Source organism: Scyliorhinus canicula, chromosome 1 (assembly GCF_902713615.1).
Source record: "Scyliorhinus canicula chromosome 1, sScyCan1.1, whole genome shotgun sequence".
Taxonomy (NCBI): domain Eukaryota; kingdom Metazoa; phylum Chordata; class Chondrichthyes; order Carcharhiniformes; family Scyliorhinidae; genus Scyliorhinus; species Scyliorhinus canicula.
The window spans coordinates 167,912,196-167,938,012 of record NC_052146.1 but is presented as its reverse complement, the minus strand read 5'-3'; the positions used below and the strand labels follow the sequence as shown (position 1 = coordinate 167,938,012).

The following is a 25,817-nucleotide window of genomic DNA, read 5'->3' as shown; positions in this document are numbered from 1 at the left end:
TTGGGCGATCCTCTCGATGCCTGCATTAAGTCCCAGCCACTATACAAAGCTCCACGCTAGCATCTTCATCTTTGTCACCCCAGGGTGGCCGTTGTGTAAGTCTCGAAGCATGAGTGCCTGGCTTTTAACTGGGATCATGATCTGTGTGCCCCAAATTAGGACTTCAATACTAAGCTTGGATATCATGGAAGAAAAAGGCGATAGCATTGGATATCGTGGAAGAAACTGTCAATGCTGGCCACCTATCAGGACAAGGTGTGGCACCCAGGCAGCAATGGGGTACATCTGGGCCATTCGCGGTTGCGCGTCGTGGTGACCGGCAGGGAGTCTATAAAATTCAACTCGGCCACTATTTCGTTCACCTGAGGGGGAGGTGAGGCTTCAGTTGGTAGGGACAGCCAGCTCATTGCATCGGTATGTGCTATTTGAATCCTCGGCTGATGCCCAAGAGTACTCGTAAGTGGCGAGCAGCAGTGCCCATCGCTGGATGCGTGCCGACGCAGTGGGTGGTGTGTTCTGCCTCCTAGGCTGCACCCCAGAGCCAGTCCTAGTGTTTCTTCAAAAGGAGGCGGAGAGGGGCCAGTACTGCCTATGGGTTCGAGATAAACTTGCCGTTGTAGTTGCATCGTGTCCGTTGAAGCGAGGGCCAACTGTATGGCGTGCATCTTGTCTTCCATCAGGTGTAACCCGTCACTGTCCATGTGATAGCCAAAGTAGATGACCTCCTTGGCATGTAATATAAATTTCGCCTGCCACAGGCAGATGCCATACTCCGGAAACTGTTGAAGACTCCATAAATTCTCCTGTTCTGTTGCGTCCATGACCAGGACATCTTCAAGATATACTGTGACCTGTAAGCACAGAATGAAGCATACCGACTAAACTTCAAAAGGCAACCGGATATATTCATGCAGTTTGGATCTGGAATGCAGCCTAAGTGTGATATAGGCAGGTTCACTCGTGGCCAGGGTAACATCTGAAGAGGGAAAACAATTCACCAACAGAGTGGGGCTGGTTGGTACCAGGTAGATTGTTCTTATTGTGAGTTGACATGGACATGGCCAAATGACAATCTGTGCTGTTAACAGTCTCTGAATCCAAAATGAAATACGTCCACACCGCATTATAATGTCCATAGACTGTCCTGGGTGGAGTCCACATTCATTTTGAAAGTCGTTTTGATAATGATACATTTTCTTCCTCAGCTCATTCCACATGTAAATGGCAGCGTGAACATAGCCCCCGCCCCGCGGTGTGGCTCCCCCCCCCCCCCCCCCCGGACACGCCTCCATTGCTCGCACCATGGATCAGGACGAGGATGTGGTTGTTGTCTCTGCTGCCAGAACCCCGATCGGTGAGATAGTGACTAGGAGTGGGCAGGGGTTGGGTGGGGGAGCCGGTGCAAGGTGCGGTGGGCCTCCTGCTTTCCACACTGTGTGTGAGGGAAGCCGGCTTGCTGTGTGCCGGGCCTGTGGAGCCGCGGCCTGTCCTGCACTGGCTGCTCAGTGGACTGTGGCTGCGGTGCCAGGCAGCCCCACACTGCCGCCTCCTCAGTCTGGCCAGCTGCTCACACACCAGCACCGGGCTGACTGCTTTCTTTCACAAGGCCTCGTCAGAGAAGCAACAATATTCATACTCTTAAACTGGACGGAATGTAACCTGCTTTCCAAATCCTAAAACCTTTTGTCAAAATCAATTAGCTGAAACATGAAATGTCTCTTAGCTCCGTGGAATCAGAAACCTGGCAGCATTTCAGCTACTTTATTTTTTTAAACAAAGATCAGAATCCTTTAAACAGCACAGAAGGCTAAGAAAAAGGTAATTCGTTTCAAAAAGAATATTGGTTTTGTGTAAATGGACAAATGCAGCATCCCGTTTCTGTACTAAAGAATGTGAATATTTCTTTTTTCCCTTTCATTCGTGGGATATGGCTGGGTGAGCATTTCTTACCCACCCTGAAGTGGTGAGCTGCTACAGTCCTTGTAGTGTAGGTATACCCACAGTGCTATTAGGAAGGGAGTTCCAGGATTTGACAAAGGAACAGCGATATGGTTCCAAGCCATAATGGTGTGTGACTTGGGGGGAACTTGCAGGTTGTGGTGTTCCGATGCATTTGCTACCCTTGACCTATGTCATCACTCACCTGATGAAGGAGCTGCTCTCCGAAAGCTAGTGATTCAAAACAAACCTCTTGGACTTTAACCTGGTGGTATAAGACGTCTTACTGTGCTCACCCCAGTCCAACGCCGGCATCTCCACATCATGGCTTGAGCTATATGTTAGAGGATCGGGGTTTGGAAGGTATTGTTGAAAGAGCTTGGGTGAGTTGCTGTTGTGCTTGTAGTTTGCACTTGCTGTCACTGTGTATCAGTGGTACAGGGAGTGAATGTTGAAGGTGATGGATAGAGTGTTAATCAAAAAGGCTGTTTTGTCTTGGATGGCATTGAGCTTTCTTGAGTGTTGTTGGAGCAGCACTCCTCTGGGCAAGTGGAGAGTATTCCATCACACTCCTGACTTGTACATTGTAGATGGTGGGCAGGCTTTGAGATATCGGGAGGTGAGTTACTCTCCGCAAGATTCATAGCCTCGGTCCTGTTTGTGTAGCCACTGTACATGGCTAGTCCAGTTCAGTTTCAGTTCAGTTTCTGGTCAATGGTTAGCCCTAGAATAGTGGGGATTCAATGATGGTAATGCCATTGAATGTCAAGGGACAATGGTTGGATTCTCTCTTGTTGGAGATGGTCACTGCCTGGCACTTGTGTGTCGTGAATATTATTTGTCACTTATCAGTCCAAGGCTGAATATTGTCCAGGTCCTGCTGCATGTGGACAAGGACTACTTAGTATCTGAGTTGCAAATGGTGCAGTGAATAATAAGGAAAGCAAATGGAATGTTGGCATTTATAGCAAAAGGAATTGAGTATAAAGGTAATGAAGTGTTGTTGCAACTATGCAAGGCATTAGTAAGACCGTACCTGGAGTATTGTGCACAGTTTTGGTCCCCTTGTGTAGATGTAATGGCATTGGAGGCAGTTCAGAGGAGGTTCATTAGACTCATTCCAGAAATGGGGTTTATCGTATGAGGAGAGATTGAACAGTTTAGGCCTATACTTTCTAGAGTTTAGAAGAATGAGGGGAGACTAATTGAGGTATACAAGATGCTAAAAGGTATGGATGAAGTAGACGTGGAGCGGATACTTCCTCTTGTGCAGCATTCGAAAATGAGAGGCCATAATCTTGGAATGAGAGGTAGCAAATTTAAAACAGATTTGAGGAAAAACTACTTCTCCTAAAGGGTTGTGAATTTGTGGAATTCGCTACCCCAGAGTGCGGTGGATTACAGGGACAGTAAGTAAATTTAAGGAGGATTTAGACAGATTTGTTTTTTAAAAAAATGTAGAGTACCCAATTCATTTTTTTCAATTAAGCGGCAATTTTGCGTGGCCAATCCACCTACCCTGCACATCTTTGGGTTGTGGGAGCGAAACCCACCCTTGTCTTGTCTGGATCAGACTTTTCACCATCATGAACATAGAACTTACAGTGCAGAAGGAGGCCATTCAGCCCATCGAGTTTAGGCAGCACGGTAGCATGGTGGTTAGCATAAATGCTTCACAGCTCCAGGGTCCCAGGTTCGATTCCCGGCTGGGTCACTGTCTGTGCGGAGTCTGCACGTCCTCCCCGTGTGTGCGTGGGTTTCCTCCGGGTGGTCCGGTTTCCTCCCACAGTCCAAAGATGTGCGGATTAGGTGGATTGGCTATGCTAAATTGCCCTTAGTGTCCTAAAAAATAAGGTTAATGGGGGGAGGTTGTTGGGTTACTGGTATAGGGTGGATACGTTGACTTGAGTAGGGTGATCATTGCTCGGCACAGCATCGAGGGCCGAAGGGCCTGTTCTGTGCTGTACTGTTCTATTCTATTCTATTCTGCACCGACCCACTTATGCCCTCACTTCCATCCTATCCCAATGACCCCTCCTAACCTTTTTGGTCACCAAGGGCAATTTATCATGGCCAATCTAGCTAACCTGCATGTCTTTGGGCTGTGGGAGGAAACCGGAGCACCCGGAGGAAACCCACGCAGACTCTGGGAGAACATGCAAACTCCACACAGACAGTGACCCAGCAGTGAATCATCTGTTGCTCCATACAAGGCTGGAAAACCTCACTGCCCGTGGAGATCCATAGAGCATAAGAAGAAAACAATACCTGCCCATCAGAGACATGTATGTGGTTAGTTTCAACATTCCTCATCTAACAGGATCTGTCAGGACCGCATTTTGAAGCTAAACATCCTGGCATTTGGCATGTTCCATTGTCTTCAGTGGGTCATGGGGTCTGAGCAGCGCTTTATTCAAGTGTACTGGGCCAATGCATATCCTGACCGTGCCATCTTCTTTTAGTGTGGCCACGATTGCTGAAACCCATTCTGTGGCTCGCCTGGCGGAGTTATGACCCCTAGTGCTGACCCGATGGAGCTCATCAATTACTTTTTGTTTCATGGCTACTGGTGCTCTTCTTGGAGCACAGACCACACATCAACCAGCCAAGTGTGGTATAACCAGCTTACCAATGATGCCCAGTTGAAAAGGTATCATCTGTTGAAATGTCACAATTCTGTAATCTCTGGAGTTGTAGAGCATGTACTTCTGGAGTAAGTTGAATGGGCCCCAATACAATGCTGCCCTGAAGCCCTACGAAAGGCTTTATGTTCTGGTTAACTATATAGAACTTGCAGTCGGGGGTGGCTACACCTTCAGTATGGATTGTTTGTCCACCGTAAGCCATCTGGGTGCTGGGATCTGGTGCTGCACTCGAGTCTACTTCACGCAACCTTTGGCTGGATGGTACATAATCCTTCGCTCCAGTATGAATCTTGACTTTAAGTCTGGCATTACTGTTAATTATGTTCAGAGTGGCAGGGCAGCACGGTGGCGCAGTGGTTAGCACTGCTGCCTTATGGCGCCGAGGTCCCAGGTTTTATCCCGGCCCTGGGTCACTGTCCGTGTGGTGTTTGCACATCCTCCCCATGTCTGCGTGGGTTTTGCCCCCACAACCCAAAGATGTGCAGGGTAGGTGGATTGGCCTCGCAAAATTGCCACTTAATTGGAAAAAATGAATTGGGTACACTAAATCTATTAGAAAAAAGAGGGGGAAAAATATTAAGAGTGGTGAAGATCTGCTGCTTTTGGCAAATTGCTTCCATTTCTTGCATTTGTTGTGTGTTTTACTACATGCAAAACAAGCTGTTCTGTTTGGTGGGTGCTGGCTTCTGCAGTTGAGCAGGAGGCCCCCTGTATAGCAGATACCTTGGTTTCCAGCCTAAAATCTCTGCTTCGTTTCTGAAGTCTTTCTCTTGCAGTGGCTACTCGCAGATTAAATCACTATATATTTCACAGACTATTTAATTCCTGATTAAGTCTTCAATGTGAGTTCTGAACATACGTTTCTTTGCCTATATATTTAGGATGGCTACTTAAAATTGTGTCGACTCATCTGCTGTCTGGACCATGGAATTAACCGCATGTCTATCAAGGATTAGTTTTTTTTATCGGGAGGCAAATCTCATTGTTTCAGGATTATCTTGGGATCTTCATTTTCCTCGTCTGTCTCGAAGACAAATTACTTAGATTTTTCAGCAGCCTCGGGGTCTGCGGGGTCTAATAGGGTAAAACTCGGTACTTTTTTGACTTGTCAGAGAATGCAGCACCGCAGTAAATACACCATTCCTTCTGGAACCTTTTCAAAACTATCTGCAATATTTTCATCAAAGATGAGTGAGTCAATGTGATAAGGTCCTTGTGCCATTCTGCCAACTCCCGACTCCATGTAAGATGTTGTGTGTTCCTCGAATCACCAACATCAAGGACTTCTAGCAAAGATAATTTATTCCTAAGCTCAACAACTACATACAGTACTTGTGTTCTGCGTGAGATCCCTGGGATAACTTCCGTGCTCCTGCCATGTGACCTCTTCTGTAGTGGCATCATCACATTCTCAAGTGACCACTCAGTCTACATAGCCAAAGTTAAATAATTGATTTATCGATATGAATTTCAAAGCTTGAGGCAAGGAATTAGATTGACAATTTCTTATCAAAATTGAGAAATGAAACCAGCAAGTCACAATTCAAGGATGAACGGTTAGCAGTTCAGCTCATTTGGGACTCTACACAATCTGATGTATAAAAACAAGCCGACAATATTGTAGGCTGTAGACCCTGCCAGAGCACGCGAAACCATGAGTAGACAGATCAGGATGAGCTCTCGGTTAAGTCAAGAGAAAGGCAGCAGGGTTGATGCATTGAAACAGCAGCAGAAAATGCACACTAGAGAGAAAGATGAGCAAGAAATGTGCACAATGCGAGTTCACAGACTGAAGGGCATGTCCCACATATGGATCAAACTGTAGAGCTTGTGGATCGCTCCATCACTGGGAAAAGATGTGCAGACCAAAAGAACGAAGATGCTAAAGCTGTTACCAGAGGCAGAGTTAAAACAAACCAAAACGTTAGGATATCCTGGAACATGAGGTCGAGTTCGAAGGCAGACTTAGGTACTATACAACAGCATGGAATGGATTGATGTGACAGATCGCAGAGAAAAGACATTCACACAATCATTCAGAAACAGGAAGAAGTTGAGAAATAAATCCACAGCCACAAATTAGTTTAACGCATGTGCTGAACTGTTTAACTAACTTGTTAGAGATTTTTGAGGAGGTAATAAAAAGGGTCAATGAAGGTAGTGCTATTGATGTGTTGTACATGGACTTTCAAAAGCTATTCGATATAATGCCACACAACAGACTTGTGAGAAAAGTTACAGTTCATGGGACAGTAAGAACACGTACACAAAACTGGCTGAATAATAGGAACCAGAGTAAAGGTCAGTGGATATTTTTCAGGCTGGAGGCAGGTTTGTAGTGATGTTCCCCAACGATTGGCTTTAGGACCCCAAACTGGCAATGCTATCGTTGAGGAGGTGTCCCTGGAGTGTACGTGATGGTTTTTAAGACCAATGCGTTGAGGAACCAACCATAGAATAAGCTATTCTAGACTGGGTGTAATGCAATGAGAAAGGACTAATGACAATCTTATTGTGCATGGTCCCTTGGGAAAGAGCAACCATAATATGCAGAATTTCTCATTAAGATGGAGAGTGAAGTAGTCAAATTTGAAACGAAGGTCCTGAATCTAAATAACCGGAATTATGAGGCGCAAACTGGCAAGGCTAGATTGAGGAACCTTACCAAAGGAGTTGATGATGGATAGACAATGGTTTATATTTAAAGAGCTTGTGTAGGAATTACAACAATTATTCATTCCCGACTGATGGAAAATAAGAGAGGAAAGGTGGCTGGATAACATTAAATCCAAAGAGGAGATGTATCAAATTGCCAGAAAAAGTAGCAAGATTGAGTGCATTTTAGAATTCAGCAAAAGAGGACAAAAATTTGGCAATGAGGGGAAAAATAGAGAATGAGAATAAAATTGTGGGGAGCATAGAAACTGACTGTGAAGGCTTCTATAAATATGTGAAGAGAAAATTATTATTAAAGACAAATGTAGGCCCCTTACAGTCAAAAGATGGGGAACAAAGAAATGCCAGAACAATTGAACATACGCGTTGATTGTCTTCACAAAGAGGCACAAATAACCTCCCAGAAATGTTAGGGAACCAACTGTCTACAGTCTAGTGAGAGGGCAGAATTGAAAGAAATCAGTTTTTGTAAGAAAATGTTGCTCAAGAAATTAACAAAGATCAAAGAAAAGTACAGCACAGGAACAGGCCCTTTGCACTCCAAGCCTGCGCCGACCACGCTGCCCGTCTAAATTAAAATCTTCTACACTTCCGGTGTCCGTACCCCTCTATTCCCATCCTATTCATGTATTTGTCAAGACGCCCCTTAAACGTCACTATCGTCCCTGCTTTCACCACCACCTCCGGCAGCGAGTTCCAGGCACCCACTACCCTCTGTGTAATAAAACTTGCCTCATACATCTCCTCTCAACCTTGCCCCTCGCACCTTAAGTTAACACGGTTAGGGCAGCACGGTGGCCTAGTGGTTTTAGCACAACCGCCTCACGGCGCTGAGGTCCCAGGTTCGATCCCAGCTCTGGGTCACTGTCCGTGTGGAGTTTGCACATTCTCCCCGTGTCTGCGTGGGTTTCGCCCCCACAACCCAAAAATGGGCAGAGTAGGTGGATTGGCCAGGCTAAATTGCCCCTTAATAGAAAAAATAATTGGGTAATCTAAATTTTTTTAAAAAGTTAACACGGTTAAAGGCTGACAAATCACCAGGGCCTGATCATCTACATCCCAGAGTATTAAATGAAATGGCCCTGGAAATATTGGGTGCATTGGTGGTCATCTTCCAAAATTTTATAGACTTTGGAGCAGTTCCTGCAGATTGGAGGGTGGCAAATGTAACCCCACTATTTAAAAATGGAAGGAGAGGGAAAAAGGAAGAATTGCAGACCAGTTAGCCAGACGTCAGGTAACGGGGAAGATGCTAGAGTCTATTATAAAAGACATGATAACAGAACATTTGGGAAGTAATAACCGGATTGGCAAAGCCAGCATGGGTTTATGAAAGGCAAATCGTGTTTAACAAATGAACTGGAGTTTTTTTGAGGATGTAACCAGTCGAATAGACAATGGAGAAACAATGGATGTGTATTTGGACTTTCAGAAGGTTTTTTGATAAGGTTCCTCGTAAGATGTTAGTGGGCAAAATTAAAGCACGTGGGATAGGGGATAATGTATTGGCATGGATCGAGAATTAGTTGACAGACAGGAAACGGATTGGGAATAAATGGGTCTTTTTCCGGGTGCAGGCAGTGACTAGTGGAGTACCGCTCGGTGTTTGGGCCCCAACTGTTCTCGATATACACAAGTGACCTGGATGAGGGAATCAAATGTAGCATTTCCAAGATTGCTGATAACACTAAACTGGGCTAAATTGTGCGGAGGCTTCAAGGTGACTTAGACAAGTTGAATGAGTGAGCAAACATATGGCAGATGTAGTACAAAGTGGCTAAATGTGAATTTATACACTTTGGTGTGAAAAACAGAAAGGAAGAGTATTATTGAAACGGTGATATATTGAGAAATATGGATGTACAAAAAGATTTGGATGTCCTTGTACCCAAGTCAAACAAAGAAATGAATAGAGATTAAGAGGTTAAATAGATTAACGTTGTAGACTAGTAATCGTGTTCTGGTGAATTTTGGCAGAGGATCTATCCCATAAATATCAACCCATTTTTGAACTTAAAGATACTGCCAGTCCTGCTGTATATTTTGCGATAGTCATTTATGACATGGAAGGAAGTCATTTTGTATGCTGGTTCGCTTTAGAGCAATATAATCAGTCCCAATCCCTGTAGCCCTGAAGCTTGATTTCCTTCAAGTGCCCATCCAATTTATTTTTGAATTTATTGATTGACCCTGCTTCCACAACACTTTTGGGCAGTGAATTCAAAGTCATTACTAGCTGCTAAATAAATATTTTCGTTCTCACATCACCTCCCTGCCCTTGCATCTCTTGCCCAAAATCTTAAATCTGTGTCTCCAAGCCCATTTACTATCTACCAATGGGAACAGTTTTTTGCCTACTTTATCCAATCCTGTCATAATCTGTACACTTCTCTCAAATCTCACTTCAATCTCGTTAGTGCTAAAGACAACAATCCGTCCTTTTCTCACCTAACCTTCGAACGAAAATCCCCCATTCTTGGGATCATCCTTGTAAATCACTTCTGCATTTGAATCTTTCCGAACACTAGATGCAGTACTTGAGCTTTATAAACATTCAGGGTGGTTACTTCAAGGCATCAGGGACCTGGGTTTGATTCCCGGCTTGGGTCACTGTCTGTGTGGAGTCTGCACATTCTCTCCATGTCTGCGTGGGTTACCTCCAGGTGCTCCGGTTTCTTCCCACAAGTCCCAAAAGACGTGCTGTTAGGTGAATTGGACATTGTGAATTCTCCCCCTGTGTACCCGAACAGGTGCCATTCTGGTGACTAGGGGCTTTTCACAGTAACTTCATTGCAATGTTAATGTAAGCCTACTTGTGACAATAAAGATTATTATTATTATTCAGCATAACTCCCCTGCTTTTTTGTACTCAATGCCTCTATTTACGGAGCTGAAGATCCTCATACTTTGCAAACTATTCTTCAATATTTCCTGCTACATGCACCCCAGGTCCCACTCTTCATGCACACTCTTTGAAACTGTGCCAAAAGTCTGTATTGCCGTTGTATTTTAGCATAATGCATCACCTCACACTCCTCTGTATTAAATTCCACCTGCCATTTGCCTTACCCATTCTGCTGGCCTATCTGTTCTGTTGCGAGTGATTTGCCTCATCCTCGCTATTTGCCACTCCTCCAAGTTTGGTATCATTGACAAATTTTGAAATTTTAGAATGTATTCCAAGATCCATGTCATTTATATATAACCAAAAAAGCAGTGGCCCTAGCACTGACCCTTGAAAACACCATTGTCTACCATCCTCCAGTCTGCAAAATAGCCATTTACCTTAACTCACTGTACACTGTCCTGAAGCCAATCTTTTGGCCAGTTGGACATTAACCTTTTTATTCCCCATATGCCTCCATTTTGTTACCAGCCTTTTATGTGGTACCTTGTCAAACACTTTCTTCAACCACATTCTTTTTATCCACCTTCTCTGTTACTTTATCAAAAAATTCAATTAGATCAATGGAACACGATCTGCTTTTTCCCAATCCATGCTGGCTGGCCTTAATTTTTGCAAACCTGTTTTCCTGATCTACTGTAATTTATCCATTTATACTGTTTCTGTAGGGATCCCATCAAAGCTATGACAAGAGATTGGGGATGGTTTGGAGAAATTCTATCCTGGCATCTCTTGCTTTTGTATTTCTAAGTTGCTTAATTCTGTTGACATTGGGACTACACTCCAATGGCTGTGACTAGTGATGTTCTGCAGGGATCAGTGCTGGGCACTTTGCTGTTTGTAGTATATATAAATGATTTGGAGGAAAATGTAGCTGGTCTGATTAGGAAGTTTGCAGATGACACAAAGGTTGGTGGAATTGCAGATAGCGATGAGGACTGTCAGAGGATACAGCTGGATATAGGTCGGTTGGAGACTTGGGCGGAGAGATGGCAGATGGAGTTTAATCCAGACAAAGTGAGGTAATACATTTTGGAAGGTCTAATACAGGTGGTAAATATACAGTAAATGGCAGAAGCCTTAAGAGTATTGACAGGCAGAGGGATCTGGGTATACAGATCCACAGGTCACTGAAAGTAGCAACACGGGTGGAGAAGGTAGTCAAGAAGGCATAAGGCATGCCTGCAATAATTGGCCGAGGCAGTGAGTACAAAAATTGGCAAATCATGCTGCAGCTGTATAGAACCTCAGTTAGGCCTTATTTGGAATATTGTATGTAATTCCGGCCGCCACACTACCGGAAGGAAGTGGAGGCTTTGGAGAGGGTTCAGAAGACATTTACCAGGATTTTGCCTGGTTTGGAGGGAATTAGCTATGAGGAGAGGTTGGATAAACTGGTTTGTTCTCACTGGAACGACTGAGGTTGAGGGGCGACCTGACAGAAGTCTACAGAATTATGAGGGGCATAGACAGAATGGATAGTCAGAAGCTTTTTCCCAGGGTGGAAGAGTCAATTACTAGGAGACATAGGTTTAAGGTGTGAGGGGCAAGGTTTAGAGGGTGAGGGAAGTCTTTTTGTTTTAGAAAATATTTTATTGAAGCATTTGTAATTTTCACAATGTTACATATTGGCATTTCTAAAACAATCGCACGGGTCAACGCACAAAATACCCCCTCAAAGAACAACAAACAATAAACCACGTCCCCCACTTCTCCCGCCCTGTCCCCAATTACCCGTATACTAAATTCCCTGCCCTTATTTAACATTACCATGCCTCCTATCCCCCCCCCCCCCACCTTTTTACTGCTGACGTTCAGTTTTAGTTCAAGAAATCGATGAACGCCAACTCCAGGCGAATCCCTGTATTGATCCTCTTAGAGCGAACTTGATTTTCTCCAGACTGAGAAACTACCATATTGCTGATCAACACTCCTGATTTTGGGGGCTCTGAGTCCCTCCATCTCAGCAAGATCCGTCTCCGGGCCACCAGGGAGGAGAAGGCCAGGATATCGGCCACCCTCCCCACCCCTTGGCCCCCGGATCATCCAATACCCCAAATATTGCTAATTCTGGACTCTTGAGTTACCCTACCTTCCAGGACTTCTGACATAACATCTGCAAATCCCTGCCAGAATTCCCTCAGTTTCGGACATGCCCACGCCACATGCTAACCCCACGCCACCCACATCTGTCCTCCACCTCCTCGAAGAACCTACTCATCCGAGCTACCGACAGGGGCCTCACGGTAGCATGGTGGTTAGCATCAATGCTTCACAGCTCCAGGGTCCCAGGTTCGATTCCCGGCTGGGTCACTGTCTGTGTGGAGTCTGCACGTCCTCCCCGTGTGTGCGTGGGTTTCCTCCGGGTGCTCCGGTTTCCTCCCACAGTCCAAAGATGTGCGGGTTAGGTGGATTGGCCATGCTAAATTGCCCGTAGTGTAAGGTTAATGGGGGGATTGTTGGGTTATGGGTATACGGGTTACGTGGGTTTAAGTAGGGTGATCATTGTTCGGCACAACATCGAGGGCCGAAGGGCCTGTTCTGTGCTGTACTGTTCTATGTTCTATGTGGGCCCTGTGGACTACCTTGAACTGAATCAAGCTAAGTCTAGCACAGGACGAGGATGCATTTACCCTTTTCAAGACTTTTTCCCACAGTTCAGTTTCCAGCTCCCCTCCTAGCTCCTCTTCCCACTTCCTCTTCACCTCTCTGAGAGGGGCCCCTTCCCACTCTAACAACTCCCTGTGTATGTCCGCAACCTTCCCACCTCCAACCCCTGTTTTTGACAGCATTTTATCCTGTAGTCCCCTCAGGGGGAGGCGAGGAAAGCTTGGGACCTGCCTCCGTACAAAGTCCTGCACTTGAAGGTACCGAAACCCGTTCCCACCCGGCAACTCAAACTCCTCCTCTAATGTCTCCAAGGTCGGAAAGCCCTCCTGGATGAATAGATCCCCAAACCTCTCAATCCCTGCCCGCTGCCATATCTTAAAGCCCCCATCCAGGCGCGCCCCCCCCCCGGGACAAACCGGTGATTGTCACAGATCGGTGACGACACTGACACCCCATCCAGTCCCATGTGCTGCCTCCATTGCCCCCAGACCCATAGGGCTGCCACCACCACAGGACTTGTGGAGTACCGAGCCGGCTAGAATGGTAGGGGTGCCGTCAGTAAAGCCTCTAGACTCGTACCTTTGTAGGATGCTGCCTCCATCCATTCCCAGACCGACCCCTCCTCCACTACCCACTTCCTGACCATCAATATGTTGGCAGCCCAGTGATAGTTAATAAAGCTCGGGAGAGCCAAGCCCCCTTCTCCGCGGGCCCATTCCAGGAGTGTCCTCTTTACTCTCAGGGTTTTACCTTCCCATATAAATCTCAGTATCGCTACATTCATATATTCATACTTCTGAAAAAAGCCTTTGGGTCAAAAATCGGGAGACACTGAAAATAGAAAAGCAGTCTCGGAAGGACCATCATCTTTACTGTCTGAACCCTCCCCGCCTGCGTCAGTGGGAGCATGTCCCATCTACAAAAATCCCTTCTCATTTTATCCACTACTTTGCCCAAATTTAAGTTGTGAAGCTGCCCCAATCCTTGACCACTTGAATTCCCACATACCTAAAACTCTTCCCAACCACTTTAAAAGGTAGCTCCTTCAGCCTCCTTTCCTGCCCCCGTGCCTGAATCACGAACATCTCGCTTTTTCCCATATTTAACTTCTAGCCTGAAAATCGCCCAAATTCTCCTAATACCTCCATGATTTCGGTCAAACCCCCCCCCCCCCCCAAAAACCTGGTCCGTTATATAACGCATCAAATCGTCCGCAGAGAGAGGGACCCCGTGTTCCACGCCCCCACTCACTATACCCCTCCAGGTATTCGCTGCTCTCAGAGCCATTGCTAAGGGTTCTATGGCCATGCCAAACAGTAATGGGGAGAGCGGGCATCCCTGCCTTGTCCCCGACAAAGACTAAAGTATTTTGACCGAACTCGGTTAGTTCTTGCATTTGCCACGGCATGGCCTGGTACAATAGCCGGACCCGTTCCACAAATCCCTGCCCAAACCCAAACCGACCTAAAATAACCCATAGATACTTCCACTCCACTCGGTCGAAAGCCTTCTCCGCGTCCATGGCAACTACCACCTCAGCCTCGCGCCCCTCCGCTGTCATCATAATTACATTAAGAAGCCGTCTAATGTTGGATGTCAGGTGCCTGTCCTTTACAAATCCCATCTGATCCTCCCCAATTATCTCCGGGAAACAATCCTCTATTCGAGTGGCCAGGGTCTTTGGCATCTTTAATTTGGCATCTACATTCAAGAGGGATATTGGCCTGTACGATCCACAGCTCTTCAGATCCTTGTCTCACTTCAGGATAAGAGAAATTGCCTGTGATAACGTTGTGGGGAGTACTCCCAGCTCCTTGGACTCGTTGAAAGCCTTAACCAGAGAACTTCTTATAAAATTCCACTGGGAACCCATCAGGTCCCGGGGCTTTACCCGATTGCATCACCCCCAGTCCCTCTGTCACCTCCGTCACCTCCCCAAGCCCAATAGGGTCCCCCCCAAGGCCTTCTCCAGCTCTTCATTTACCTTTGGGAACTCTAGCCTCCCCAGGAATTGATTCATGCCCTCCTCCCCAACCGGGGTTCCGACTCGTATAGCTGGCTATACAATTCCCACAATACTTCATTCACCGCCCCTGGGTCCACCACCATCTTTCCCCCTCATATCCTTTATTTTCCCAATTTCTCTCACCGCCTCCTGTTTCCTCAGCTGATGTGCCAGTATCCTGCCAGCTTTCTCCCCATGTTCATATATTGCCCCTTTTACCCTTCTCAGCTGACCCTCCACCTTACCTGTGGAAAGGAGCCCAAACTCCATTTGAAGTCTCTGACGCTCCTTCAGGAGCTCCTCATTTGGAGACTCCAAATATCTCCTGTCCACCTGTAAGATTTCTCCTACCAACCTGTCCCGCAACAACCGTTCAGTTTTATCCCTGTGGGCTCGTATCGAAATACATTCCCCTCTAATAACTGCTTTCAGTGCCTCCCAGACCACCCCAGCCGCAATCTCTCCTGTGTCATTGATCTTTATTTACCCCCCAATGGCCTCTCTCACTCGCTCACAGATCTGCTCATCCACTAACAGCCCTGTATCTAACCTCCACTGTGGGCACTGGGGCATTCCCGTACCTGCCCGTAGGTCTATCCAGTGTGGTGCATGATCTGAGACCACAATTGCTGAGTACTCAGTGTCCTCAACCCCTGCTAACAGTGTTTTATCTAGCACGAAGAAATCTATCCTCGAGTGCGCCTTATGTACATGGGAGTAGAATGAATATTCCCTGCTCCTTGGTCTCTCAAATCTCCACGGATCTACTCCTCCCATGCGCTCCATGAACCCCCGCAGTTCCTTTGCCATTGCTGATAGCTTCCCCGACCTAGCACTCGACCGGTCCAATCTCGGGTCCAGGACCGTATTAAAGTCGCCCCCCATGATCAACCTGTGCGAGTCAAGGTCTGGGATCTTTCCCAGAACCTTCCTGACAAATGCGACATCATCCCAGTTTCGGGCATATATATTCACCAGCACCACTGCCATTCCCTCTAGCTTCCCTCTAACCACAACAAATCTGCCTCCCGGGTCTGCCTCTATCATCCCACCTTGAATGTCACCCTTTTGTTAATCAGGATAGCAATATCCCTTGTTTTAAAGTCCAGTCCTGAATGGAACACTTGCCCGACCCATCCCTTCTTTAATCTAATTTGGTCTCCCAGCTTCAGGTCTGCCTCCTGTAACATAGCCACATCCGCTTTTAACTGTCTCCGGTGTGCGAACACACGAGCTCTCTTAACCAGCCCGTTCAGTCCACGAACATCCCACGTAACCAGTCTGGTCGGGGGGTGGGAGGGCTTTTGCCCCCCTCCCCTGTCGGTCAACCATGACCTTTCCTAGGCCAGCTCCTAGCCCGTGTTCCGCACCTCACTTGATCCGCCCCTCGGCGGTGACCGCCATCTGATCTCATCTCCAGTCTCCTAACAGTTCTGTACCCGTAAGCCGTACCCCCCTATGCACCCCCCCCCCCCCCAATTCGTCTTTCCTGAGCTCTCCCCCCACTTTGCTCCCGTGACCCAGCTATCCAGCCAGCTCAGCATCTCCCACCCTCTGGCGTCAGAAAACCTGCAGACTGCCAGATTCTATCACACCCAACAATAACAGTAATAGTAATATGAAATGATTGGGAGGAGGGTTGTGTTGGTTTACTTCATGAGAAAAAAGGGCAGCACGTAGCATAGTGGTTAGCACAATTGCTTCACAGCTCCAGGGTCCCAGGTTCGATTCCAGGCTTGGGTCACTGTCTGTGCGGAGTCTGCACGTTCTCCCTGTGTGTGCGTGGGTTTCCTCCGGGTGCTCCGGTTTCCTCCCAAAGATGTGCAGGTTAGGTGGATTGGCCATGCTAAATTGCCCTTAGTGTCCAAAATTGCCCTTAGTGTTGGGTGGGGTTACTGGAATATGGGGATAGGGTGGAGGTGTGGGCTTGTGTAGGGTGCTCTTTCCAAGAGCCGGTGCAGACTCGATGGGCCGAATGGCCTCCTTCTGCACTGTAAATTCTTTGAACACAAACACTCAACAATCCCAAAAAGCAAACATACCACCCCCCAACACGCAGGCAACAAGGTAAATCCTTCCCCCTTTAACTGATTCTTTTTTTAAAAATAATTTTTATTGAGAAATTTTGATTTTATACAACAATAACGCACCTTAGTAAAATACCGAAAATAACAATAATATTAACAATCATATACATTCGCCCCATCCCCATGAACAACCCAGCATTTTAACAACAACGCAAATTAACACACTATAAAGTTACAGAATAAACACTACAATAATGCACCCCCCCCCCCCCCCCCCCCCGGGTTGCTGCTGCTATTGACCCAGTTACCTATCTCTGAGCCAGGAAGTCCAGAAAAGGCTGCCACCGTTTATAGAACCCTTGTGTTGATCCTCTAAGGGCAAATTTGACCTTTTCCAATTTTATAAATCCCGCCATGTCACTGATCCAGGTCTCCACGCTTGGGGGCCTCGCATCCTTCCACTGTAGCAGAATCCTTCGACGGGCTACTAGGGACGCAAAGGCCAGGACCCCGGCCTCTTTCGCCTCCTGCACTCCCGGCTCCACCCCAACCCCAAAAATCGCGAGTCCCCACCCTGGCTTGACCCTGGATCCAACCACCCTCGACACCGTCCCCGCCACCCCCTTCCAGAATTCTTCCAGTGCTGGGCATGCCCAGAACATATGGGCATGGTTCGCAGGACTCCCCGAACATCTGGTGCACCTGTCCTCACCCCCGAAGAACCTACTCATCCTAGTCCCGGACATGTGGGCCCGGTGCAGCACCTTAAATTGGATGAGACTAAGCCTCGCACATGAGGAGGAAGAGTTGACTCTCTCCAAGGCCTCCGCCCAAGTCCCGTCCTCTATCTGCTCCCCGAGTTCTTCCTCCCATTTAGCCTTCAGCTCCTCCACTGACGACTCCTCCACCTCCTGCATTACCTTATAGATGTCAGACACCTTCCCCTCTCCTACCCACACCCCGAAAGCACTCTGGTCCATCGTCCCCTGCGAGGGCAGCAAAGGGAATCCCTCTACCTGTCGCCTAGCAAACGCCTTTACCTGCAGGTATCTGAACATGTTCCCCTGGGGAAGGCCAAATTTATCTTCCAGTTCCCCCAGGCCCGCAAACCTCCCGCCAATAAACAGGTCCCTCAATTTGCTGATGCCTGCCCTTTGCCATCCCCTGAATCCCCATCCGTGTTCCCCGGGATGAACCGATGGTTGCCACCCAGTGGAGCCTCCATCGAGCCCCCTGTTTCCCCCCGATGCCGTCTCCACTGTCCCCAGATTCTTAGGGTCGCCGCCACCACCGGCCTTTAACCGATTCTTATCAGTCCTATCACCTTCAAACAGAATCCAACACAAAAGAAGAAGCTTCAAGCAGCTTAAGGGAAATTATGCATGTAAGAATCAACCACCCTTCTTGCAGAAACTAAAACACCCCGTCGCATCTTAAAAGTTAGAATTAGAATTAGAACAGTACAGCACAGAACAGGCCCTTCGGCCCTCGATGTTGTGCCGAGCAATGATCACCCTACTTAAACCCACGTAACCCGTATACCCGTAACCCAACAATCCCCCCATTAACCTTACACTACGGGCAATTTAGCATGGCCAATCCACCTAACCCGCACATCTTTGGACTGTGGGAGGAAACCGGAGCACCCGGAGGAAACCCACGCACACACAGGGAGGACGTGCAGACTCCACACAGACAGTGACCCAGCTGGGAATTGAACCTGGGACCCTGGAGCTGTGAAGCATTGATGCTAACCACCATGCTACCGTGAGGCCCCTCCCTCTCCCTTCGGTCAACTTATGTTGAGAAATTTTCTGAAAATCTGGCTTAAAAACCATTTTAAAAAACCACTCAGGGTGAGAGCTGCTGAATGTGCGACCGTTTACACCATGGCCACCACTGGAAGTCGAGGGAAGTCTTTTTACACCGAGGTTAGTGGGTGCCTGGAACTCACTGGAATTCTGCAAAAATCTGGAATTAAAAGTCCAATTGATGACCATTGCTGGAAAAAAACACCTGATGCACTAATTACTAATGTCCTTCAGGGAAGGAAATCTACCACCCTTACCTGGTCTGGCCTACATCTGACACAAAATCCACAGCAATGTGGTTGACTCTTAAAATACCACTCGGGCAATTAAAGATAGACAATAAATGCTGGCCCAGCCAGCGATGACCACACATAAAATCATAGAATACCTACAGTGCAGGAGGGGGCCATTCAGCCCATTGAGCCTGCACCAATCCACCGCCCTTAGCCCCGTAACCCCAACTAACCTTTGGATACTTGGGGCAATTTATCATGGTCAATCCACCTGTACATCTTTGGACTGTGGGAGGAAACTGGAGCACCCGGAGGAAACCCATGCAGACTCGGGGAGAATTTTCAAAATACACAGACAGTCAACCAAGGTCGGAATTGAACTGGGTCCCTGGCACTGTGAGGCAGCAGTGTTAACCACTGTGCCACCGTGCTGCCCGGTAACAAATAAACTAAACAATAGCGGTAGCAGAGGTAGAGTTCAGAACAGATCTTCAGGCTCACAAAATAGTAATGTAAATGTCGCCACAGTCCCAGAAGACCATAGTTTGCTCTTTGAGAACTGACTAGTGGTGATTTAACCTCATGTGAGGGGCAAGGTTGAGAAGATGGGGCCTTCCTGAATAACCTCAACCGGTACGGAAATTGAACCCGCGCTGTTGCTCCGCATAACAAACCAGCCCTCCAGCTAATTGAGCCAACAGACCCCTGTAAAATAATAAAACATATAAGAAATGGCAATTTAACAAAGTGCCCATTGATAAATGTTTTCTTTGGGAATCTGGGTTATTATTTGCATTATATAGCTTGTGGTACCTGAGTAAATTTTGATGTGTGGATTTATTTGTCTCTGCAGGTTCCTTCAATGGCAGTTTATCTAGCATGACTGCCCATAGCCTGGCTTCAGTGGTGATAAAAGAAATCTTGAAGAGAGCAAATATCAAACCTGAAGATGTGTCTGAAGTAATTTTAGGGCAAGTTTTAACTGCAGGTACAGTATGGTAATTGGGTGATAGTGAAGTAAGAGTTGTACGTTAAAAAAACAAAGACTTTCATTTATTTATCTCGGCACCTTTTCCTGTGTTCATCCCATCTCAAAACTCTTTAGAGCCAATTAAATACTTTTGAAGTGTAGTTACTATTGTAATCCAGTCATGTCCATTCCCCTGCTCTTTCCCAATAACACTGCAGCTTTATTTCTTTCAAGAGTCTAACTTCCATTTCAAACCATTCATCATTGTCACTTCTACCCTCCGATTTGGATCCCCAGGTGGCAGAATGTATGTTGGGCCTGTTTAATTGGCAGTCCCACCAGTGCTGTCCCTCCCCCTTGTGGGTTCACCGGGAAAATCTCACTTTTGCTCATGTTGAGTTTGTAGCCCGAGAAGGCACCAAACTCGTTCAGGAGTGTGATGATACCTTCCATGCTGCTTTGTGGGTCCGAGATATAGAGGAGCAGGTCATCTGCGTAGACCGAGACTCTGTGCTCTCTGCCTCCTCTTTGGATCCCCCTCCAGTTTTTTGCTGTTCTGAGAGTGATCGCTAATGGTTCGATCGCTCGGGTGAACAGCAGTGGCGACAACGGGCATCCCTGCCTCGTGCCCCTGTGCAGCTGGAAGTACTGGGAGCTGGTGTTGTTATTCCGTACGCTCGTCAAGGGAGCGTTGTACAGGAGTTTCACCCAGGAGGTGAATCCTGTTCCAAGCCTGAACCACTCCAGCACCTCTAAGGTACTTCCACTCGACTCTGTCGAATGCCTTTTCTGTGTCCAGGGAGACGATTACCTCAGGTGTTCTCGCCCCGGATGGGGTCATGATCACGTTCAGTAGACGCCTGATAGAACATAGAACATACAGTGCAGAAGGAGGCCATTGGCCCATCGATTCTGCACTGACTCACTTAAGCCCTCACTTCCACCCTATCCCCGTAACCCAATAACCCCTCCTCACCTTTCTGATCACTAAGGGCAATTTATCATGGCCAATCCACCTACATTTTTGGACTGTGGGAGGAAACCGGAGCACCCGGAGGAAACTCATGCACACACTGGGAGAACATGCAGACTCCGCTCAGACAGTGACCCAGCGGGGAATTGAACCTGGGACCCTTGCGCTGTGAAGCCACAGTGCTGCGTGATGTTCGATGTTAGCTGTCTACCTTTGACAAGCCGGTTTGATCCTCTGTGATCACCTCTGGTATGTAGTCGTCTAGCCTTTTGGCTAGGATCTTGGCCAATATTTTGGCGTCTATATTTAGTATTCATAGAATCTACAGTGCAGAAGGAGGCCATTTGGCCCATCGAGTCTGCACCGGCTCCTGGAAAGAGCACCCCACTTAAGCCCACTCTTCCAACCTATCCCCGTAACCCAGTAACACCACCTAACCCTTTTTGGACACTAAGGGCAATTTAGCATAGCCAATCCACCTACCCTGCACATTTTTGGACTGTGGGGAGGAAACCGGAGCACCCGGAGGAAACCCACACAGACACGGGGAGAACGTGCAGACTCCGCACAGACAGTGACCCAAGCCGGGAATTGAAGCTGGGACCCTGGAGCTGTGAAGCAATTGTGCTAACCACTGTGCTTCTGTGCTGCCCATAGTAGCGAGATGGGTCTGTATGAATTGCATTCAGTCGGGTCTTTGTCTTTCTTAGGTATTAGCGAGATTGAGGCTCGTGCTGGCGTAAGTGGCAGTGTCCACCTTGCCAGCAAGTCTGTGAACATCTCCCACAGGTGCTGTCGTGAATGATTTGTAGAAGTCCCGCGGGCATCGAGTTGATACTTGCCATGATCACTCGCAGTTCTAGCGATGCTCCCCAGCTCCGTTTTCTGTCCTCCCCACGACTGGCATGTCTCATTCATTGAGGAACTGTTTCATCCCCGAGTCCCCGTAAAAGTCCTCGAAGGTTTTGTTGACCTTGTCTGGCTCTGTTTCCAGTGTGCCTCTGTTGCCCTTAATTTGCGCGATCATTCTAGTGGCTGCCTGCTTTCTCAGCTGGTACGCCATCAGGCAGCTGGCTTTGCCCCCTTGTTCATATAGGGTCCCCGTGCCTGGCGGAGTTGGTGTACTGCTTTCCTTGTGGAGAGCAGGTCAAAGTTCATTTGACCAAAGTTCATTTGTAGCTTTTTCCTCTCTCCCAGGAGCTCTACAGTCGAGGCCTCGGAGTATTTACGGTCCACCTCCAGTATGGAGTCGACCAGCTGCTGCCTAGCCACTGCCTCCTGTCCCTTCACGCTTTAAAGGCTATAATTTCCCCTCTAATCACGGCCTTTGGCACCTCCCAGAACGTGGAGGGTGAGACCTCCCCATTTTGGTTATTTGCCGTGTATTCCGCTATGGTCTGTGATACCCTCTCATTGAAGGCCTTGTAGGGCAGTATCCAACCTCCATGTGGGGGGGGGTTGGGCACTGCCTGTCTCCAACCTAACATCCATATAATGTGGAGCGTGGTCGGAGATTACGATTGCGGAGTACTCCGCCTTGACCAGCCCTGGAAGCACCGATTTCCCCACCACAAAGAAGTCAATCCTCGAGTGTACGTTGTGGATTTGGGAGAAGAAGAAGAACTCCTTCTCCCCTGGGTGGGTAAACCTCCATGGGTCCATTGCCCCCATGTTGGGGATTTCCAGCATGGTCTTTTAAATTAATTTTGCGATGTCCCAGTTGGGAGGGTGCACATTGACGAGTACTACCGGTGCCCTGTCTAGGGTCCCGCTAACCATGATGTACCATCCCCCTGAGGGCCTCCCGTGGCCCTCGTCCCATAGCAGGAATGGTAGGTCTGTCCCACCCAGCCCTTCCTTACCCACAGTCGGTCCTGCTCTCTCAGGTGCGTCTCTTGGAAGAAGACTGTTCTGGGCCCCTGGTTGTGGCCCTATGTGGCCATATTATCAATTTCGCTCCGTTCATGTCCCTTTCCCCATGACCCCCCCTCCCCCCCCCGCCCCCCCTTCCCCAGCTCTTTCCCCCTTTGCTTCTTCCGTCCCGCTGCTTGTTCCCACCCTCCCTGCCAGGCATTGGGGGGGCCGTGCTCGGAGCTGCAGGAACCACTCTGGTGTCAACCTAACCCCTGAGAAAGTGGAGAATTCCTTACTTTCGGGGGCCGTTGACGCCAGAGTGCCTGGTGCCAGTTTTCACGCCGACGTGGGTACATAGCCCCATTATTGGAGAATCCTGCCCCATGTGTTTAAAAATAGAAGAAACATGAGGAGAAAACAAAATGGCGTTCTGCTCTGATCGGGCTGATATGCCCGAAGTGCCGGCACCTGCACGAGAGGCCACCCATAATGCGGCTGTCAATCATCCCAACCCCGGAGAGAGAGTGGAAGGTGAAAAACCCCCCGAGAAATGGAGAAAGACACCCACGAGGCAAAAAACAACGAAAACTGAGCGAGAGAAAAAAGGGACCAAGGGGAGAGAGATTCCACGAGAGAGTGAGAAATAGAGACCCACGGGAGGAGACAACAAGAGGGGGAAAAAAAACACGTCCACAAAGATAGAGTTATCCTTTGATCAGCCCGAACTGCCGGCACCAGTGTGGGAGCCACCTATGATGCTGGAACTATGTCTTCTCTTACAGTTCTTTAGTCGCTCACCCAATAGTCCTTTTTTTCTCTGTCTCAGTAATCCGGGGCCTTCTTATGCCAAGTTCTGAACTTTTCAAATATTTCAATTGTTGCACTTAAAGTTATTTTTGATTGTAGTGGAGAGCCTCCACGTGCGTGATCCCCCCTCTGAGCTCAGAGCCCCACGCCACTGGAGCACCCTACTTAAGCCCACGCCTCCACCCCATCCCCGTAACCCAGTAACCCCATTTAACTTTTTCGGGCACTAAGGGCAATTTATCATGGCCAATCCACCTAACCTGCACATTGTTGGACTGTGGGAGGAAACCGGTGCACCCAGAGGAAACTCATGCACACACGGGAGAACATGCAGACTCAGCACAGTCAGTAACCCAAGCCGGGAATTGAACCTGAAGCTGTGAAGCAACTGTGCTAACCACGGTGCCCGTTCTTCTATCATCAGCTACCGACAGCCCCTTTTTGTTTTCATAAATTTAGAGTACCTAATTCATTTTTTCCAATTAGGTGTTAATTTTAGCGTGGCCAATCCATCTACCCTGCACATCTTTGGGTTGTGGGGGTGAAACCCACGTAAACACAGGGAGAATGTGCAAACTCCACATGGACAGTGACCCAGAGCCAAGATCAAACCTGGGACCTCGATGCCATAGGCAGCAGTGCTCACCAGTGCACCACCGTACTGCCCTTCTTTTCTTTGTTTATTAATCTCATCCTAAACCTGTATATCGATCTTCTACACTCCAATCAGATCTCCTTCCAATCTCCTTTACTCCAAAGAAAACAACCCAGTTTCTCCAACCTAACATTGAAACATAGAAATAGGGAGCAGAAAGAGGCCATTCGGCCCTTCGAGCTTGTTCCGCCATTCATTATTATCATGGCTGATCATCCAACTCGATATCCTGATCCCCTCCCACATCCTTTTATAACCTTGGAGGTGGCATGGTGACACAGTGGTTAGCTGAGTGGAATTTGCACATTCTCCCCGTGTCTGCGTGGGCCTCAACACCCACAACACAAAGATGTGCAGGTTAGGTGTATTGGCCATGCTAAATTGTCCCTTAATTGGAAAAAAAGAATTGGATACTCTAAAAATTTTTAAAAATCCTTTGATCCCCTTTGCCCCAAGAACTATATCTAACTGCTTCTTGAAAACACTATGTTTTGGCCTCGACCAGTTGTGGTAGTGAAGTCCACACTCTGGGAGAAGAAATTTCTCCTCATCTCTGTCCTAAATTCCTTTTTCATCCAGTTGCTTGTGGTCAATATGGGTATTCTCCCTTTTTCATCCTCTTCCCCCTTTCGAGGCATCGGTGCTGGAGTGTGTGAATGTTGAAGGGGTGGAAATCAAGCAGACTGCTTTGCCTTGGATGGGTATCAAGCTTCTTTCTTGAATATTATTGAAAATGTCCTTATTCAGGCTAGTGGAGAAAATTCCATCACACTCCTGACTTGTGCCATGTAGATGGTGGACTGGCTCTGGTGAGTCAGAAAATGGGTTACGTCCTGCACCGGAGTGTGGTGTTGGACTGCAGTAGAATACTAAAGTTGGAATTTGGCGACTGCAGGAGTTTGGTGAGGAAAGAGCGAGATGATCCTTTCCTTCTCCACCTTTCCTTCAAAAGAAGAGTAGCAGAGGTACATAGGACCTGGTGATGATCAGGGTCTTAATGTGCCATAAACCAGAATAAGTAAAAGGACTAATTTAAGGGGAGGTCATGGCGGGGCAGCTCAGCTATGTGGAATGCTTCTCTTAAACGATGTGGGAAGTCAGGGACAATTCCAGTCTCCAGGGTGACCATGTGTGTAGGAAGTGTCTCTAACTGCAGCATCCTCGTTTCCGAGCTGGAGCTGTGACTGGAGTCACTGGGAGCATCTGCAAGGTTGAGATGTTTGTGGATAGCACCACAGGGAAAGAGTGCAAAGGCAGAAAGGGAATGAGTGATCACCAGGTGGAACAAAAGCAGGTAGTGCAGGAGTCCCCTGGATCCACCTCTTTCTCTAACAGCTTTTCTTTTTTAAATACTAAAAGGGGAGATAGTTTCTCTGGGAAATGCAACAAGAGCAAGTTCTGGCACCACGAGTGGCTCAAAGCACAGAGTGGGCGAGTAATAGTGATAGGGGATTCTATTGTAAGGGGAACAGATAGACATTTCTGCAGCTGCAAATATGACACCAAGATGGTGTGTTGCCTCCCTGATGCCAGGGTCAAGGATATCACTGAGTGGCTGCAGGACATTAAAAAAAATATTTAGAGTACCCAATTCATTTTTCCCAAGTAAGGGACAATTTAACGTGGCCAATCCATCTACTCTGCACATCTTTGGGTTGTGGGGACGAAACCCAAGCAAACACGGGGCAGTGACCCAGAGCTGGGATCG

The 25,817-nt window shown here is 47.7% G+C and overlaps 1 protein-coding gene across 2 annotated transcripts in view; it reads left to right on the top strand.

Moving 5' to 3' along the window:
- The first annotated feature begins 1,266 nt into the window (after positions 1-1,266).
- The window catches only part of acat2 (acetyl-CoA acetyltransferase 2), a 127,180-nt gene continuing 102,629 nt past the window's right edge, over positions 1,267-25,817 (top strand). Inside the window, exons 1-2 of one of the 2 annotated variants that reach the window (XM_038802295.1) lie at positions 1,267-1,354; positions 19,704-19,838. In XM_038802295.1, coding sequence (XP_038658223.1) covers positions 1,303-1,354; positions 19,704-19,838 — 187 coding nt within the window. In that variant the 5' untranslated portion in view covers positions 1,267-1,302. Of the gene's footprint in view, positions 1,355-1,549; positions 1,819-19,703; positions 19,839-25,817 lie in introns of those variants that run through there. The other variant, XM_038802302.1, reaches the window with a different exon arrangement.